Source organism: Halyomorpha halys, unplaced genomic scaffold, assembly GCF_000696795.3.
Source record: "Halyomorpha halys isolate HHAL.00 unplaced genomic scaffold, Hhal_1.1 Scaffold529.1, whole genome shotgun sequence".
NCBI lineage: Eukaryota > Metazoa > Arthropoda > Insecta > Hemiptera > Pentatomidae > Halyomorpha > Halyomorpha halys.
Window position 1 is genome coordinate 147779 of NW_027116277.1, and position 19189 is coordinate 166967.

A 19189-nucleotide genomic window follows, 5' to 3' on the forward strand; every position below is an offset into this window, starting at 1 on the left:
TAATATATAATAGAAAAAACATATAATATATAATAGAAAAAAACATATAATATATAAAACATATAATATATAATAGAAAAAACATAGTATATAGATAACTTGATTTATTACAATAACAACTTAGTTTTAAGCTCATGAATGGCATTGAATTGAGGTAAAAGTAATATTACAGAAACATATCCTGATTAAAAAACAAACTTGAGATAACCTTAATTTCAAAAATCTTCAATATAATTGGTAAATGTTCATTGTTCTTCAGTTTCAACTTCTAATGCGAAACCTTTTTCAACAAGTTGCTTACCAATGTCAATACCAAGAGGTTCATCAGGATAATAGAGTTTGATACAGGGAATTGATACTGAATATGTTGCCCTTTTTGTTTCCTTAACACTGATAATTTCAGCTAGTCTGGGCTCCAACCTTCCTGGCAGACGTACCATATGATCAAAAGCTTCTATAGATGTGCCATCCCAGTCTTCCCCTCCGTTATTTGATTCTATTCCAGCCATAGAAACTTCAATAGCTTGAAACTTCAGGGATAGAAAATCCAGCTTCAATCCAAAAATCTGTTTCAAGGTATAATACTCTGAGTAACCATAATCTACATATAAAACCTTAACTTTACTTTCATCCACATCTGTTTCCATCATCGTGACAGATAATACTTCAGCTCGATACCACTTGCCATCCAAAAACATGCTGGCCACAGTTTGCCCTGGTCTAACGTGACTTAGTTTGTGCCGGATTCTATTTTCTTTTTTGTCATAGTACTCAGACATATCATTAATAAGATGTTGAAGTGCAATTATTTTCTGACTGACAAACTGAATCCAAAAGTGAGATGGTGAATCCACAACCGGTACAAAAACATAGGTCAAACAACCACCTGATTTTTCAATGAGTTTTTCATAGTGAAAATCTTTCAGACAATGAGATCTAATATGATTTGAACGAATAGTATCTTCTTTTTTTTTTTTAACTTCATTGATTTTATTTCCAATCATGCTTACTGCTTTTTCCACATTTTCTTTTTTACCCACTATTCTGCATGTCATACAGTTTTCTTCTCCTTCCACATATCTTAAAGTTATTTTAGTCTGACTTTTTTCCTGTAGTTTTTTTAAGCAAGTTCCTCCTCTTTCTATTAAACTGCTGATAGTATTTAGAGGTACAATAATATTTACATCTTTTGTTCCATTATCCTTTGTATTTTCCATACCTTTCTTGTTTTTAAAGTAATAGTAGATGGTTGCAGTAAAGATACTGAGTATGGGTAAAGCAACAGAGCAAATCAAGGGCTTTGACATCAATACCATTATCAGTTTAAGGATTACTGAACCACAACTGTAAAATAATAAATGCCTTTAACCAAACAAATACACAACAAAGAATGACTACCAATATCGCTGACGCAACTAGCGTTAAGATGCGAAGTAATTGACAGAGCAGGTTATAAAGAAGACAATCTCACTGGCTGTGGATATTTGGCTATAATACAATATATTACAGTTTTTAGATTCGAAATACAAGATAATAGCCTGACACAAAATTTTACACTCTGAAATTTTTATGGAAAGATTTTGAATATAAAATATCTGTTTGCTTTGGTAAAGATGGTTGAAAGTTTTCACAACGAATCGATTGTTAAGGTTAGTAAAGTAGTCGTTTTTCGACCATATCTTCCGAACCGAATTTATAATGTCAGATATTTTACTCAGAATTTAAATCTTGATATAAACTGTATATACATATTGTTTATTATTCTAAATAAATCGATTCAAAATATTTTATTATTATTTATATGTTACAGTCAGAATAAACTTGAATTATTATTATCATGTTTGGTTATAAAAAATAGCAATAGAAACGTACAATATTTGCGACCTTTTAATAAACACTGATATTTTCTAGAACTTCTTATATATGAAAAAACGATAGTTACTATCCCAACTAATAAATATTCTCAAGTCCAACACTACTTACAGACTTTAATTAAGTAGAAATTAATGCTAATGACGGAATATTCAATGTCATAACGAATTTAGTCAGGGAATAATTCCCCAATACCATCACAATTTTATAAACATAGCTTTAAAACTAAGAAGAAAAAAAAGTCGGCCTTTCAAGACCACGCAAATATCACTACTTTTCCCTTATCAATTTTTTGCTTTTGTTCTCAACATTTCTGTGTGCCTTTGCTTCCTCTCTTCCGACCACGCAGTACCCTTCCGTTTTCCTTTATTTGCCGCAAGAACATTGACTTCTTTCAAGTTTTTTCCGTACTGTTCTCTATCCAGGCAGTCTTTCACTGCTATTTTCATTTTTTTTGTTTCCTCTCTCATTTGCTCCACATATCCTCCTACGTTCTTGTATTTACGGATTCTGTCAAAGAGTTTCTTGTTTAGTCTCCTTTGATCCATTATCATCGTGTGCCCGTAGAATCTCAGTCGTCTGAAAATAGGTTTTATTATTTGGTTTGTAAATAAAACAGTAGATGGCGACACTATCACACTGCTGGGAAAAAATAAGTTTTTTGTTCTGAAAGCAATCGGCTGTGGCGTTAGTGAAAACATAGACTCTTTGTCTTTGTTTATAAAAACCCTCCCTAAATTCCACAATAAACTGCTAGCAGAGCGTGGTTTAGTGTGTAAAAGGGTTAAGTGGCGAGTGTAATTTACGTATATTAACGGATACGTAAGCTTTGTGGTTTATTTAGGACTAACTGCCAAAATCAAAACACAAAGGACAATGGATGCCACCATTATTCAACATTGAAATGCTTGCTACAGAAAATTAGGGGATCTGGTTGATGAAGATTGAAACGTACTTAGAAGCGAAGGACTTATACAAAGAAATTATAGATAAAGATCCGCCGACTGAAGAAGATGCAGCTTGGAAAAGAAAAAACAAACAGGTACTCTCTACTACTATTCTATCTGTCAGTGACGATATATTGCCGTTGATTAGAGGTGATAAGTGTTCAAAGAAGGTTTGGAAAAACTAAGGGAGAGATTTAAGGGCGTTTCCGAAGAAAAAGTGATTGATTTAATGTTAGACCTTGCCAAAATTAGGAAAATCAGTGGTGAAAGATTGGATAAATATCTTAAGAGGTTTCAATGTTTAGTTTAGGAGATAGCTCAACTGGGCAAATCCCTGAGAGACAGAGAATTAGTAAGATATATCATTGTAGGCTTACCACCCTATTATTATCCTGTTTTCATCGCTATTTTGGTAAATAGGAATATTAAATTCAATGAAATAAGGGAAATGCCTTTGTCATTTGAAAGAAGGTATAACCTTAGTAGGAATGAACAAGTATCTTTAATATTAATGTCTTTAACATATCATAAAAAGTCAAACTTTTGTCTGAAAGCCTGCTTTATTTGTAAAAAACAGGGCACCTAAAAAAGGAATGCTGGTTTAACAAAGAAAATAATAGATGACACAGGAGAAATGGACTCTATGATACACAAAAGCCTCAACCAAGAAGGCAGCAGAGAGCATCTTTGGCTAAAGAATTTGCCTTATATGCAATTAACAGAGGTAATAAGCATCTGGTAGAGAAAGCAACCAAAGAAAGATGGAAGGACTAGTGATAAAACTCATCAAGGGAAATTTAAAATGAAGACACACAGCAAAAGTGATAAAAACAACCCTAACATTCAGGATGTTTTGGTTCCAAAGTTACTTGATGATCCACTGTCTGCAACCAAGTTTATTGAAAAGGGAAATAATGTCATCCTTTCCCAGGAAAGAAGCACAGAAGAGAGTGATGAACACTTTGAAGACAAAGCTCCTGCAATGAAAGAACAGTAATGTCTGGTCATCATCAAACATCAAATGGAGGAAAAGCTAAGAAGTGCCAAGACAAAAAGGCTTTAACTGGTGACCTAGGACTTTGTTTCATAGATTAAGAAAAACTTGACAGAAAGATGAAGAAATTTTTTATTGAAGATTTTTACAACGAAGAAGATGAAGAATACCCTAGATTAAATGCAGATGACTATTATTGGGACCTAGATGGAAACAATATAGATTGTGAAGCAAATAATTTAGGAGAAGAGAGTAAGAAATATACTAGTGCTAAGAAGAAGAGATCCAAAAAGAAAAGGACTTGATGAAGTGTTTGTGAAACATTAAATTAATTAGAGTGGTGCAATAAAAAAAAATGTATATAATAATATTAACAAAATACAAATAAAATAAGGTAATAAATGAAAGGAAATAATAAAACATATTTTAGGAAGGAAATTGTTGTAGAAAATTGGATTTATTATTTGGTTTGTAAATAAAATAGTACATGACAACACTATGATACTGCTGGGAACAAAGAAATTCTTTGTTCTGAAGGCATTCGGTCATGACGTCTATTAGTAAAAAAATACACTCTTTGTCTTTGTTTATAAAACCTCTCCTTAAATTCCACAACAGGGTGTGGTCAGTGAAGAACAGAAATTACTATTCATCATGACTAAGAAAAAAACCAAAATAACAACCATAATGAATAAAAGGGATGACAGAATGATCATAAAATAACAAGAATTATAGATATATAAATAGTTATGAAAGACATACATAGTATTATAACAAGATAAAGGCTGTATGAGATACAGCTAATATAAAAATTAAGTAAGAGGAAAGAAAAAATAATAAAATATATATGAAAATCTAGTTTGTAAATATATTAACAAAATGAAAATTATTTAAAATAATTTGATGAAAAAAGTGGGAATTAAATATGTAAGTAAAATACAAAGTTATACGTCTCTATAATTTTAGTTATTTTCAGTCATTCTGTTATTCCTTTTATTCATTATGGTTGTTACCTTGTTTTTTGTTCTTAGCCCTGATGAAGGTTTTAAATTCTGGCTGAAACATTGCCACAAATAAATAACTTTTTTCTTATTTGTGTCTTTCACTGATCACACCCTCAACCATCTCCTCATTTATATTATATAAGTTGACAGTCAACTATTAAATCATCATTAAACTACGTTTTATTAACTTCACTAGTCTCACTAGAAAAGAACTTTTACAAAGTCCTCAAATGCTACTTACCGTAAGATACAACAGAATTTAAAAAGCGATACATAGTCATGATTAGACAACATAATATGACTAAGGAAAAACATGAACATATGACTCAATTAAATAATGGACAAACTAGATACAAAAGAGGTTTAATAAACAAACTTGGTACAGCAATTGGCTTGCTTACTGGTAAAATGAATGCCAATCGTAAAGAAAGATATAACGAAACTATAAATCGTGGAGAAGCCAATACATTTAAAACATAAGGTAGAAACAAAATAAAGAACTTATAGCAAAATTCAATTGTAATATCCAAATAGTGAGACATAATAATGAACAATTTTTGAAAGTATCTAATTGACTACACTTGGATAATGTAAAGACAAACATTTATTTGTTACAATTATATCAAACATATCAATATTTATATAATGAAATATAAACTTTAATAGAATTTTTCACACTAGTAGCATTATTACTGTAGAAGATATTAAAAATGTATTTTTATTAAGTAGTGGTTAAGAAATTAACTGGCAATTCATTGTTCTTTCAATGCTAGTGTTATATTATTTTTTAGACTTCCTCTTAAAAACAGTTAGTATGAATCTTATTATAAAATGTTATCCAACCCTACCTATAATAAGAACAAGGAATTAACTAATTTAAAAACAAAACACAACTTAATATTAAAATCGGAAGACAAATTATCCAGAGGTTGAGCAGACATAAAAAATGTTCTATATTGAACCAATAGAACCCAGATAACAGATCTACACACATTAGAAATTATTAACAATATAACATTAGACCATTGTACAGCAGTTATAATCTCAATTGAACCTTTTGTAAAATATGAAGAATATGTAAACAAATACCTTTCCTATGGTAAAACTAGTATCGTTATTGCAAAACAAAATAACTCTAAATTGACAAATTTATTTTTAGGGTCAACTTCATTATTTAAATTTGATATTGTAAACCATAGCTTTCCCTATGTTAGAACTACAATAAACAGCCAACCTTTAGACCTATCCCAACTTCCCACTAATATTCTTAATGTACATATTTCATTTGAAGATCTAAAAAAATGTAAATGTAGATTATATATGCATTTAGATTTAATAGAAGATTATAGACTCAATTATGAACTTGTTCAATATCAGCAGTTGTTGTATATTCAATAGCCTTCCAAGTTAATAAATCTTTATATTATACTTTTTTTAAGCCCGATAGAACTTGAAATTGTAAAAAATAACACAAAAAATTAAATTGTAATCAAAATTTTTTTTTTATTCGAAAGATCAATACGTGACATTAACATTTGAAAATGATTTCGGGCATATGGGCACCGCGGCTGTTCTTGACGAAGCGCATTCTGTAAAATTGTGTTCAGCGATGAGGCGCATTTTTGGCTTATACTTGATTCACTACAATAACAGCTTAGTTTTAAGCAAAATTGCCGCATATGGTCGTGCGATTTGACACCTCTCGATTATTTCCTGTGGGGCTACGTGAAGTCACTGGTTTATGCTGATAAACCAGCAACAATTGACGCCTTGGAGGCCAGCATTGTTCGTGTTATTCGTGACATACGGCCAGCAGTGCTCGAAAAAGTGGCCCAAAATTTGACGTCCAGAATGCGCTTCGTCAAGAACAGCCGCGGTGCCCATATGCCCGAAATCATTTTCAAATGTTAATGTCACGTATTGATCTTTCGAATAAAAAAAAAATTTTGATTACAATTTAATTTTTTGTGTTATTTTTTACAATTTCAAGTTCTATCGGGCTTAAAAAAACACCCTATATAAAATCTTGTGAATTATTATATTCAGCAACAACAAATATCTACTATTAATAATAAAGACCTTCACGAAGTCCCTTACAGAGGTCCTATTCCTCTAGTCCTACCTAGTCCTCTCTTAGTCCTACTACACCTATTCCAGAAACTTAGTCGATCCAGAGTTTCAATTTTAGGGAGGAAGGAGTTAAAGCCTTAGATCATGCCACCAAGGGATCACTTCATGCATAATAATAATGGAAATGATTAACAGGCATACATTTTAATTCAAGAATAACAAATAATAATTAAAATAATTTTACTTTTAATTATTTATTAATAAACAATACACATAATATATAATAGAAAAAATGGCATTTAGATAACTTGATTCACTACAATAACAGCTTAGTTTTAAGCTCATGGCTGACACTGAATTGAGACAAAAGCAATATTACATAAACATGTCCTGATTAATATATAAACTAGAGATGACCTTAATTTTCAACATAAATAGTTAATCTTCATTGTTCTTCAGTTTCAACTTCTAATGCAAAACCTTCTTCAACGAGTTCCTTACCAATGTCGATACCGAGAGGTTCATCAGGATAATATAGTTTGATACATGGATTTAATACTGAATATGTTCCCCTTGTTTCCTTATGACTGATAACTTCAGCTAATCTGGGCTCCAACCATTCTGAAAGACACACCATATCTCCAAAAGCCTCAATGGATGTGCTATCCCAGTTGTCACCTCCATTATTTGATTCTATTCCAGCCATTGAAACTTCAATAGCTTGAAACTTCAGGGATAGAAAATCCAGCTTCAATCCAAAAATCTGTTTCAAGTCATAATACTCTGTGTTACCATAATCTACATATAAAACCTTAACTTTACTTTCATTTGTTTCCATCACGTCAACAGATAATACTTCAGCTCGATACCACTTGTAATCTCTAAACATACAGGCAACAATTCTACCTGGTTGAACGAGACTTAGTTTGTGCCGGATTCTATTTTCTTCATTGTTATAGTATTCAGTCATATCGTTAATAAGGTGCTGAAGTACAATGATTCTCCTAGTAACTAACTGAATCCAAAAGTGGGATGGTGAATCCACAAATGTTACATTAACAGAGATCAAACAACCACTTGTTACTCCCATGAGTTTTTCATAGTGAAAATCACTCATATGGCTTTGAGCACCATTATGTTCTTGATTTTTTATTCTCAGACAATGAGATTTAATTTGGCTTAAATAAACAAGTTCTTTTTTTTTCTTTTTACCTTCTTTGATTATATTTTCAATCATGTTCATTACTTCATCCACATTTTCATTTTTACCCACTATTCTACAGATCATAGAGTTATATTCACCTTCTTCATATCTCAAAGTTATTTTTGTCTGACTTTTTTCCTGTAGATCTTTTAAATAAGTTCCTCCTCTTTCTATTATAAAGCTGACAGAATGTAGAGGTATTTTAACATTTACTTCTTTCCTCCCATCATCGTTTGTATTCTCCATATTTTTCTTGCCACAAAAGTAAAAGTAGGTGGTTGTAGCAAAGATACTCAGTATTGGTAAAGCAACAAATAAAATCATGGGCTTTGACATCAATACCATAGTCGGTTTAATAATTAGTGCACCAAGACTGTTAAATAGTAAATGTTTTAAAACCAAACAAATGCACAACAAAGAAAAACTACGGATATCACTGACGCAACAAGCGTTAAGCGCGAAGGGATTAACAGAGCAGGTTATAAAGAAGACAATCTAACTGGCTGTGAGTGACTTGCATATTAGGTTATAATATATTACAGTTTTTAGATTCGAAATACAAAATAATAGCTAGACACAAAAATTTACACTCTGAAATTTTTAATATATAAAATATCTGTTTGCTTTGGTAAAGATGGTTGAAAGTTTTTACGACGAATCGATTGTTAAGGTTAGTAAAGTTGTCGTTTTTCGACCATATATTCGGAACCGAATTCATAATGTCAGACATTTTACTCAGAATTTAAATCTTGAAATAGAAAAACTTTAGCTAAAAAGTACTGTACTTCAATTTGACGACAAATTAAGCGAACAAAAGGATCCCCTGCTTTCTAATATTTGTTTCCACAAAAATTCCTTATGCGTAATATAATTGAAAAAAAAAAGAAAAAAATTATTATTTAAAAAGTCCTGTTGAAAATTGTTAAGTTAGTTACAGCCCTAAATCACGCCACTCAGGGTTCACCTCATACGATTCTGCCGACTGCAGCATCAGGCCTTATCAAAATGTAATTAGCCCCAGCTAAGGAAGACGCCTGCCTCTCTCTCTTCTTTCTCGTCCAGTCAGATCGCTTGAGTTCTTGTATTCAGTTTATGTTATCATTTTGCTATTTCTCAAACTTTATTGTCTATATGTCAAATAAACTATTTTTAAAAAAAGTTGTTTTAGTGAACTGGAGCTTTAACTGTTGAAGATTACACGTGAAGAGTTTCCATTACATTTTAACCTAAAACCTAAGACAACACGACTACACAGGGTCTAAACCTGAGGAAGAAAGGAAGCAAAAGTAAGGAAACACGATCGTTTCAGGGAATTCTTTGTTGTCGGATATATTTCGTTTAGTAACAGTTATTGAGTATTGGGATGTGCTGTGCCTTAAGCATTGCCGTGGATTTTGAAATGTAAATTTTAATTTGTTACACAAAATGAGCCACAGCTAGACACACCTTCCACACTCATGAACAGAAATGAACTCATTCTTTCCAATAACTGATAGATAAAAGCTACTTTATTACTTTGTTAATTTCAGAATGATGTGTTGCCAAAAAGCAACATACTCCATTTGTTATTACTCTGCATAGCTTTTATGAGCTAAATATAGCCAATATTGAGTACTATATTTTATAGAAATACGTTCCATTAAACATGACTAACGTATGAAATATAATAATGTATATGTAGTAAATTAGAACATGTTTTTAATAATTGAAAATCAGATTAAAAGTTATAAAAAAAAAAGATGATGCAAACGCAGGGCCGTAGCAAGGACTTCCTGAGCCCTTGGTGATTTGAAAAATCTGCGACCTACAATGTCTGAGGGGGGAGGGTCTGAAATATTTTTGAGATTTCTTTAAAATTGTTTATTGTTTTAATATAAAAACACTGTTATTATCAAAGGATACCTAACCCTCAATTTGGAAAAAAACTTTTTAAAAACAGCTTCTGCAACATGTGATGGCAAGGTACATTGAAGTTACCAGCTAGATTTTATGTACATGGCTGTTTGTAGCCTTTAGACAATAATGTTAACATCTGAAACCTTTAGAGGTAAAAAAGTATTTTCCAAGAAAAGAAGGGGTCATCATAACTAGATTATTTCATGAAACAAAAGATTTCACTTTTCCAATCTGGATCAGATGTTAGCTACAAGGCCCCACAAAAACTATTTAGTTAGGAAGTCATTAGTGAATTGAGTTAACTGTATAGAACAGCTAGGAGATCAATCCAGCACATTATATACTGCCAGGAAAAGAATATCTGCTGAGGCATAATAATAAGCAAAGATTGTTCAACATACATTGGCCATTAAAATTCAATGCTGGACATAGCTTCAAGCTATAGTGGAACAAAGTTATCAGAACCAATCATAATACGCTTCCTAATAATAAAACATATTTCTTACTAAGGAGAAAAAAGTAGAAAAAATTATGTAGTACTTGGAGTACTACTAGATCTTTTCATCATTAATGCCATCTTTTGAATAGTTAAAAAATCATACATTTCAAATCTAATAGCTCATTCATTTCATTAGTTTGCACAAGTAACTTGATTATCTCAATGTACTCATAAATAAAACTACAAAATTATATTACTTTAATAAATTACGAAATAAAAGTCTAGGATGATGTACTAAAATGTTTTTTTGTAATTTAATGATAAAGATTATATTAATAACCACTAAAAATACAAAATTTAAAATTTTTTAAATACTCTTTTAAATTTTAATTGATAAATATTAGAATTTCATATTTTCCAAAATCAAGTTATCAAGAAGGGCTTGTAATGATTTTAAATCCTCTCATCTTGAATCAATTGAACATAAGCATATCCTTGATAAAGTTTTTTTTTGTTTCAAGGACTACATTTATGTTTAAGAGTATGTGCAATCAATACATCATCCATTCTTGTCGACACTTTGTAACAATTGTAAAATGCTATATTTTTATAGGTAGACTTGTGAAACCAAAATGGAAAACACCCCCCCTATTAAAATGACAAGAAGTGGACATCAACCAATGTTTTAAAGTCTTACAAAGCTCAAATGTTGTTATACTCATGGGTGGTTTTGGAGTTGTTCCTAGGTTTTCATAACAATATTTTTCAGTTAATTAATTTTTTTTTCCAAATGAATTATACCAAGAGGTTGGAGAGGGTTGAATGATAAATATCCAAGCCCATTATGAATATAACCCAGAATTTGGTCCATATTTTTAAAACCAAAATGAGTCTGGGGGTAGTTAGAGACCTTATATTTGGAATATAATTGTATGTATATAAGAATTATTAGAATAGTCAAAGAAATAAGAAAAATTCAAACTGAATTTATTTTTTTCCGAAGATAATAAATTCACCAAATATGAACATCAAAAATTCATTATATATATATTTGAACATACTAGGTGTGATAATATATTTCTTACTATATAAAGTACTTTAATTTTACAAGGGTCAGTTTTATAAATTATTCTTAGAGTTTATAATATAGGATGGAAGATATGGGAGAGGATGATGTAGCAATTCAACTATGGTATCATGAACTTTGATGTATAATTGGAATAGTGATGAGGTATGTTCTTGATAATTAATCATCTTTGGCAATGATGATGCATTAATGAGCCAAGAAAATAGTTTTTCAAGCTGGAACATCTTTTGCAATGAGCATTCTAAAAACATTATTATAAAAAAAATCTAGATACCTACAAAATAGAGCAGTCAAGAAGCAAATGGCTAAAATTCAGAAATAACTTTCATTAGTGTATTTTAGTATACCTTAGAGGTGAGTAAGAAAAATTATTATAATAACGGAAGGTCAAAATGTGAAACGAATTAAATAAATTTTTTCTAACAAATATTTTGCAGTGTGTAAGCGGGCAATTGTAAGTAGCAAATAGAACTGTTACAGAATACTCATTACTCTTCTATCAGAGTACATATTTAAATTCAAGTAAAAAATTAGCTAATATCGATTCTGCATATGATATGAAATAAATTTTATTAGACTAAATCTTTTCACTGCTCAGAAAAGTAATTGTATCAATAATTTGATGTAACTAAAAATTCCTCAATATTTATTGATTGAGCTGAAAAGACTGCAGTGATGAAGAATCTTATACACCATCCTACAACTATTGGAAGTCATATTTAAAAAAATACACAAAAATTGAAACAGGTAATGATTCAAAAGACTAAAAGGAAATAACAATATGTAATTTATATCTTTCTCTTCCATTTTTTTTTTTTTTTTTTATATTAAAAGATAACTGATTAACGATGAATGGAATATGGTCCGGGTGCAGTCAAATAAAACTCAAATCGTAAATGGGTGTACTATTTGAATTTTATTTGACTGCACCTGGACCATATTCCGTTCATTGATAAACATGGTCAATCAGCAATCTTCCATAATTAATTAACCTTTTAACATTAAAATTTTAGCATAGGAGAAATTAACTTTGATATAACATGATCACTAAAAATAAAAACATAAATAAAAAAAATTATACCAGAATTGAATACTTTGTCTCCTTTTGAGCAAACATCCCGCAGAATTTTTTTCTCAGTAGCTTCCTTGTCAACATAACCATTGAAATGTCCAGTTGGCCTTTTCTGAATTTTACCGACCAGGAGTCCTGGCTCCCCTACAACAGTATGAAGCAGCAATAATGTAGGTATACTGATGAAAATTTTAATATATAGCATAAATAAAACATAATAGTCCAGTCTGCTACCTATTTTGCATTCAATACAAAGTCCATCTGGTCCACGGATAGGTTCATTAGTCGTTTCATCCACTTTTATGAGGCTAATTGGATAGAATGGCTTGGCAAACCATGGTATATATCCACATGCACCAGGGAAGTTCCAGGCATTAACTACATACAATTATAAAATTAACAGCATTCAAGCATATTTGGTACATATAGTTTATATAAGAAAAGAAATACTTACTAACTGCTGCATTGCCCTCAGTTGCTCCATAATATTCTCCGATCTGTTCAATGCCAAACCGATTTACAAAGGGTTCCCAAACCTGGAATATAAATAATCAGAAATTATTAAAGTGTTATAAAGTTAAATATATTAGCAAAGAGATAGGTGGTCGATTTTATTGATATATACTTTTTATCTTGAACAACCAGTTATTGGTAGAGTCAAAATGATAAGTTTCAACTATTATTTATTCTGACAACTGATGTTTTAGCCCAACAATACAAGCCTACCTCAGGGCTAACACATAAAAGACGAACTAATAGCAAAAAGCAAATAATAAAATAATTAAGCACATTAATACATAAAAATGAGCAATGACAATTCTGGTATAAAGAAAGAACACACAAATAAAAAGTAAATCTGGAGAACTCCTCCATGGGGGTAATAAAGTGATCAACTGTTGCACACCTTGTTATCATTCCTAATATTCTTTACATGTATAAACTACATATGTGACTGCTTACGTTATACTAAAAATAACAACTTAGAATCTGGTGAATAAGCATTAAGTAAGGTCTGATGAAGTATATTTGTCTTTTGACAAGGTTCAGTGGAGAAAGTAGGGAATGACTATTGTCACTGGTATCGAACCTTTGGGCCTTCCCATACTTTACTATTATTATTAGAAAAAAATCTGAATCTTAAAAATTAAACCAATAAAATATATTATCAGAAAGTGAGAGATTGTATGAAAGTATAATGAAATTAAAAGTAAGCGAAAATCACTAACTCTTCTTTTGTTTCAACTGAAATATAAATTTTACATATATTAACTAATAATTAGTTTATTTTTTAAAATGAATACTTAAATAGAAATAGGAATCAACTATGACTTATTTACTATTTTGATTCCTTATTAAGCCTATATTAAATATTAGGTACAATAAAATATTTATATTTTAACTAAATAGAAATGATGTTTTAAAGTTGACTCACTTGAAATTTGAGACCATTTCCAAAGACACATCTAACTTTGTGATGTCTGTCAGTAGGTTTAGGTGGCTGGCTTAGGAGGTATCTACACATTTCTCCAATATACTGGGCTGCCTACAACATTTTTAGTTGTACTGAACAATCTCTATCTCAAATAGGTTATTATAATTGCTACCACTTACAGTGCAGTTGTACTTGATACAGTCTATCCAGAAATTAGATGCTGAGAACTTAGGCCTCAGGACAACAGTAGAGCCATTCATCAAAACTTGACCCACACCTACATAATTAAAAATATGAATGTAAGTGAAAGTAAAAAAATAAATAAAAATTTATGAACATAAACAGTAGATTAAAAGTAAATAAATAAAATAGAAAACATATCAGATTTAACATACCCAAAAGTCCTCCGGCAGTATGATACAGAGGAAGGGGATCATAAACAATGTCAGAGCCCTTGAGTCGGAAACACTTAATACAAGCAAGAACTAAAACCCAATACCTAGAAGTTCATTTTAATGATTATTCATCTATTTCGTAAAATTTATACTACAGAACAGTAAGTAGTGAATTCGAAAAATTGTTAACAACTATATTCATATTTTAACATTTTGTACAAGGACTCTACAATATTCTTGGATCTTGATTATTATAACCTAAATGATTTTTAAAACTATACATATAAACTGATATTTTGTGAATACCTTGCATGAGTCATTATTGCTGCTTTAGGAAGACCAGTTGTTCCAGATGTATAAATATACAAAAATTTATCAGTGATTTTCATTTTTAGAGGATTTTCCAATGGCTTTGGAGAGAATTTTGATATCTCCTCAAGATAATTTTTCGATCCTTCTAAAGCTTCACCAGTTCCAATATGATAAAGGTCATAGCCCCTAAGTGATTCTTTAATGTCCTTCAAAGCTAAAATCAGTTATTATTATATTAGAGATGAATAGTTAACCTAATTAATGTCTACTTTTGACAAGTTATAACAATATTGTAATTGAAAAATGTATCTTAATTTTAAATAAAGTAAACTCTCAATTATCTGTGGAATTGCTGTGATTGATGGAATTTTACTACCAACTAACTGTTTTTTAAAAATAAAATATGTAATTAAATCTAATATTAATTTACAATAATAGCTAGCGGTAAATCGTCTACATTAATAAATGTTTTTTATAGTATATAAAAGAATATTTAGTTTTTGAAAATAATCAGTTACTTAGTTTTTATCATAAAAACACTTTCTTTTAATAAGCAGTAGAATATTCAACAAAACACATTTTCCAGCAAATTACGCATTACTGTCTCACCCTAAAGAATGAAGGAGAATGCTTACATGTTCCAATGACACTTTCAGACTTATGCCATGCTCTGAAGTGGATTCCCTCTTTTTTTCCAAGCTCATTTATCAACTTTTTGTTTCTTTCAGTTTTTGCTCATAGTAAATATACATATATTTACGTAGCAACAGATAAGCCGTATCATGGATAATTAATGGGGCATAATTGGAAGTTGACAGTAAAATTTAACATGCATAATTTCAAAGGATGCAAGATAACCATTTGGAATCTGATAATTTTTCTATTGCCTCAAACTACAAGTATAATTTAATTATATTATTTCAATTTCTTGAGACAAGGTAATTATTAATTAATGGTATCATTCATCTCTGTGGTAATTTTTTTATCTTTTAGAAATAATATATTTTAATAAACTTAAGTAGCGCAAAGAACCTGTAACTGTTTAACTCTGTACCTGTCATAGTCTTAATCACTTGGGTTTCATTTCTCTGAATAAGATTATTAATACTGGCTTCTATCTTAATTATTTTCTATAGTTATTGTTCTTATTCTTCTTGAATCTGAAACCATTGTAAATTAATTGTAAGTTGTTTGTACAAAGATACTTCCAACTACTATGTGTACTAACATGTGTTAAGAAATCAAAAATTATTTTATTTTAGGATTTTTCATTACCATATTAGATGTTATTTTCATTGGGGAAAAAAAATAATGTTATTGCTGAGCCTAATGGAAAAAATAAATAGACAAATTAAGGTACTCCAACTGTTATGCTGTTGGATTTTGGTTGGAGTAAGTCGAGATAAATTTTGAAAAAATTAATTAGGTTTCGAATTTGCAATGTATGACTAAAGGAAAAATTATAGAATTGGGAATTGTGTATAAGTTAAAGATACCTAATCTACGAATTGTAATATCTCAGGATCTAAGAGATAAATCAAACATATCCGTTTGTTAGTCATTTTCAATTTATTAGTTCAATTATGTCTCCATGATTATTATACTTGTATTTATTAAATAAATCAAAACTTGTATTCTTTTTTATCTCAACACTTTTTATTTTTCACCAGTCCAACGTTTCGGCCATTTTAGCCAACCTCAAGGACATCTTCAATTATAATTTCTTCCTCACATTAAATTTAGAGTTACTTTTGCAGGCTATTCTGCCCAGGTCATTCATTAATTACAAATTAAAAACCTATTTTTTAAATTTAAAATCATAAATATTTAATTATTCTTATATAAGATTATCCACACAAATTCACTACCATATACACAAACCATTTATCTTAAGTAAAAGCAAAGGAAAGTAACTCTAAATTGCAAATTCGAAACCTAATTATTTTTTTCAAAATTTATCTCAAGTTCCTCCAACCAAAATCCAACAGTATAACAGTTAGAGTACCTTAATTTGTCTATTTATTTTTTCCATTAGGCTCAGCAATAACATTATTTTTTTTCCCCAATGAAAATAACATCTAATATGGTAATGAAAAATCCTAAAATAAAATAATTTTTGATTTCCAAACACATATTAGTACACATAGTAGATGGAAGTATCTTTGTACAAACAACTTACAATTAATATACAATGGTTTCAGATTCAAGAAGAATAAGAACAATAACTATAGAAAATAATTAAGATAGAAGCCAGTATTAATAATCTTATTCCGAGAAATGAAACCCAAGTGATTAAGACTATGACAGGTACAGAGTTAAGCAGTTACAGGTTCTTTGCCCTACTAGAGTTTATTAAAATATATTATTTCTAAAAGATAAAAAAATTACCACAGAGATGGATGATACCACATTAGATATCAATTTAACATGTTTCTTGCCACACCATCTATATCTGAGTAAGTTTATGCTTCCATAGGGGTCTTTTCACGCAGATATTGATTTGGTGACAAATGAGTTAAAATCCAAAAATAAAATGCAAGTGAGTTGTTTCCCATCACAAACATAAGTATAGCACAACATTACTCATGAAAAAAGAAAAACTAAAGGTTTTGTAAAATTTAATCCAAGTCATTTATGAGGAAAGTAGTCAGTACTATATATATGTATGATATGATAAGACCATCTAACAGTACTAATAAGAAATTATAAAATATATGTATATATATTAATTAGATGAATCTATACCTTGAGTTAGTTCTGTCCCATAGATTAAATACTTGGCTCCACTTATCTTGAGAGAATGCTCAAGAACTTGTGTTCTCTGATTGGTGTTAATTAGGGCACCAACTCCACCTATCTTCATTAAACCAATCCAAACTGAGGGGTACTCCACCCTGGTTTCCAAAAATATGGCAACAGAATCTCCTTTAGCAAGACCTATTGAACAGTAAAACCTTGCAGCTCTATTACTAAACTCGTCCATCTGAAAGAAAAAAATAATGATAGATGATAATGGATCAACTGGAATGAAGCTAATTAAAGATGACAACATATATTCAATAAAGAAATTTTTAAAAAACAACTATATTATTAGGGATGAAGACAAGATGTATTAACTGCTTATGATGAATAAAAGTGGGTAATCTTGAACTATGTATAGTCACTTCCTTACCTCTTTGTATTTGATACTATTTTCACCACAGATAAAAGCAGTCTTTTGTGGGGTTTTCTTGACATGGTTCAGAAATATATCCAGTGTTGTCCATCCCCGAAAGTCGTAATAGAATATGAGAAGCATCATGTGCCCAATCTTTACTACCAAGCTAAAATCAAACAAAACAAATCATGTGCTATATTTATGGTTTATTTATACAACCATGGAAAGTGAAGATTTTATAAAAGTAAATTACATTCAGAATATTATTAAGGTAATTTAATAATAATAAGTTACTTCTAATATTAATATTTATTTCACAGAAATGCTTTTAATAATAATTAGGTAAAAGTAGAGTAGATTTATATTCCATATCAGAAAAGCAATTCACACTGTTTCTCAAGAGTTCGTACCAATAAACAGAGGGGAAAGAATCTACACTTTACAATCAAGAAGGGAAAATTCCTTACTTCTGAGTTCTTCACTAATCCATATAATCCCACCTTAGAAAAACTTAAAATAAATAGTTAAGCTATAACTTTCTAATCTTCTTATTATTATTTATACAATAAATTTAGTTTCCTATCTAACAAAAATAATAAATTTAAAATACTGATGTTAAAAAAAATCGTATATAATTGAAAAAACGTTACTTCTTTAAAGAATTTTTGTTTTAATTTAATAATATTAATAAGGTTGAATACAAACTGACACAGGTCAGTCTTATCTAAAATAATGATCTACTATATTGGAAAAATAATTATATCAAATTAACTAATATTTGGTTTTAGCTTTAAAAATATCTATGTAAGTATTCAGAAACTTTAGGGCTTGATGCTACTGTATTTTACCCTCTCAATTGTCTGCCCAAGAAAAATATATAATTATTAAGATAAAGCAAAAATAATAAACAAAATCCTTAAATTCTATACATTTTTGCTGAAATGAGTGAAATAGTGATTAAGTTGAGTAACGATAAAGTTAATAATGCAACGACAAAAATTGATTAAATGATCAAACTATAAGAAAAACATAGTCTATAGTTTCACAATGTTCTAACATTGTTACCAAGATCTAAATGTTATCCCAGAACTCCTAGCATTGTTACTAAAATGCTAAAAACAAATTTTATCAAATAGCTAACTTGAAGATTTACATGAACATTTATAAATTAATGAATAAAAGATACATGAGATATTCAAAGACTAAAACAATTGATATTAACTCTAAATTTAGCATTGATGTTAAAGAGGAAATTAAATTCACTGATACTTCAAAATATTACGTTTTTCTAATGGTTATAATTCTAAA

General features: G+C 29.8%; 2 protein-coding genes across 2 annotated transcripts in view; both read right to left on the bottom strand.

Annotated features, from left to right (window-relative positions):
- Positions 1-19189, bottom strand: part of LOC106683921 (long-chain fatty acid transport protein 4) — a 72977-nt gene that overhangs the window by 8712 nt on the left and 45076 nt on the right. Inside the window, exons 2-10 of the mRNA XM_067053084.1 lie at positions 17897-18047; positions 17470-17707; positions 14719-14938; positions 14413-14516; positions 14197-14294; positions 14018-14128; positions 13040-13121; positions 12820-12963; positions 12595-12729 (exon numbers count right to left, since the gene is read on the bottom strand). Of these exons, the coding sequence (XP_066909185.1) occupies positions 12595-12729; positions 12820-12963; positions 13040-13121; positions 14018-14128; positions 14197-14294; positions 14413-14516; positions 14719-14938; positions 17470-17707; positions 17897-18047 (1283 nt within the window). The remainder of the gene's footprint in view (positions 1-12594; positions 12730-12819; positions 12964-13039; positions 13122-14017; positions 14129-14196; positions 14295-14412; positions 14517-14718; positions 14939-17469; positions 17708-17896; positions 18048-19189) is intronic.
- Positions 7117-8570, bottom strand: LOC136797186 (tudor and KH domain-containing protein homolog). The gene has a single exon (XM_067053085.1). It carries the CDS (start codon positions 8434-8436, stop codon positions 7333-7335), a length of 1104 nt encoding a protein of 367 aa, XP_066909186.1. The 5' UTR covers positions 8437-8570; the 3' UTR covers positions 7117-7332.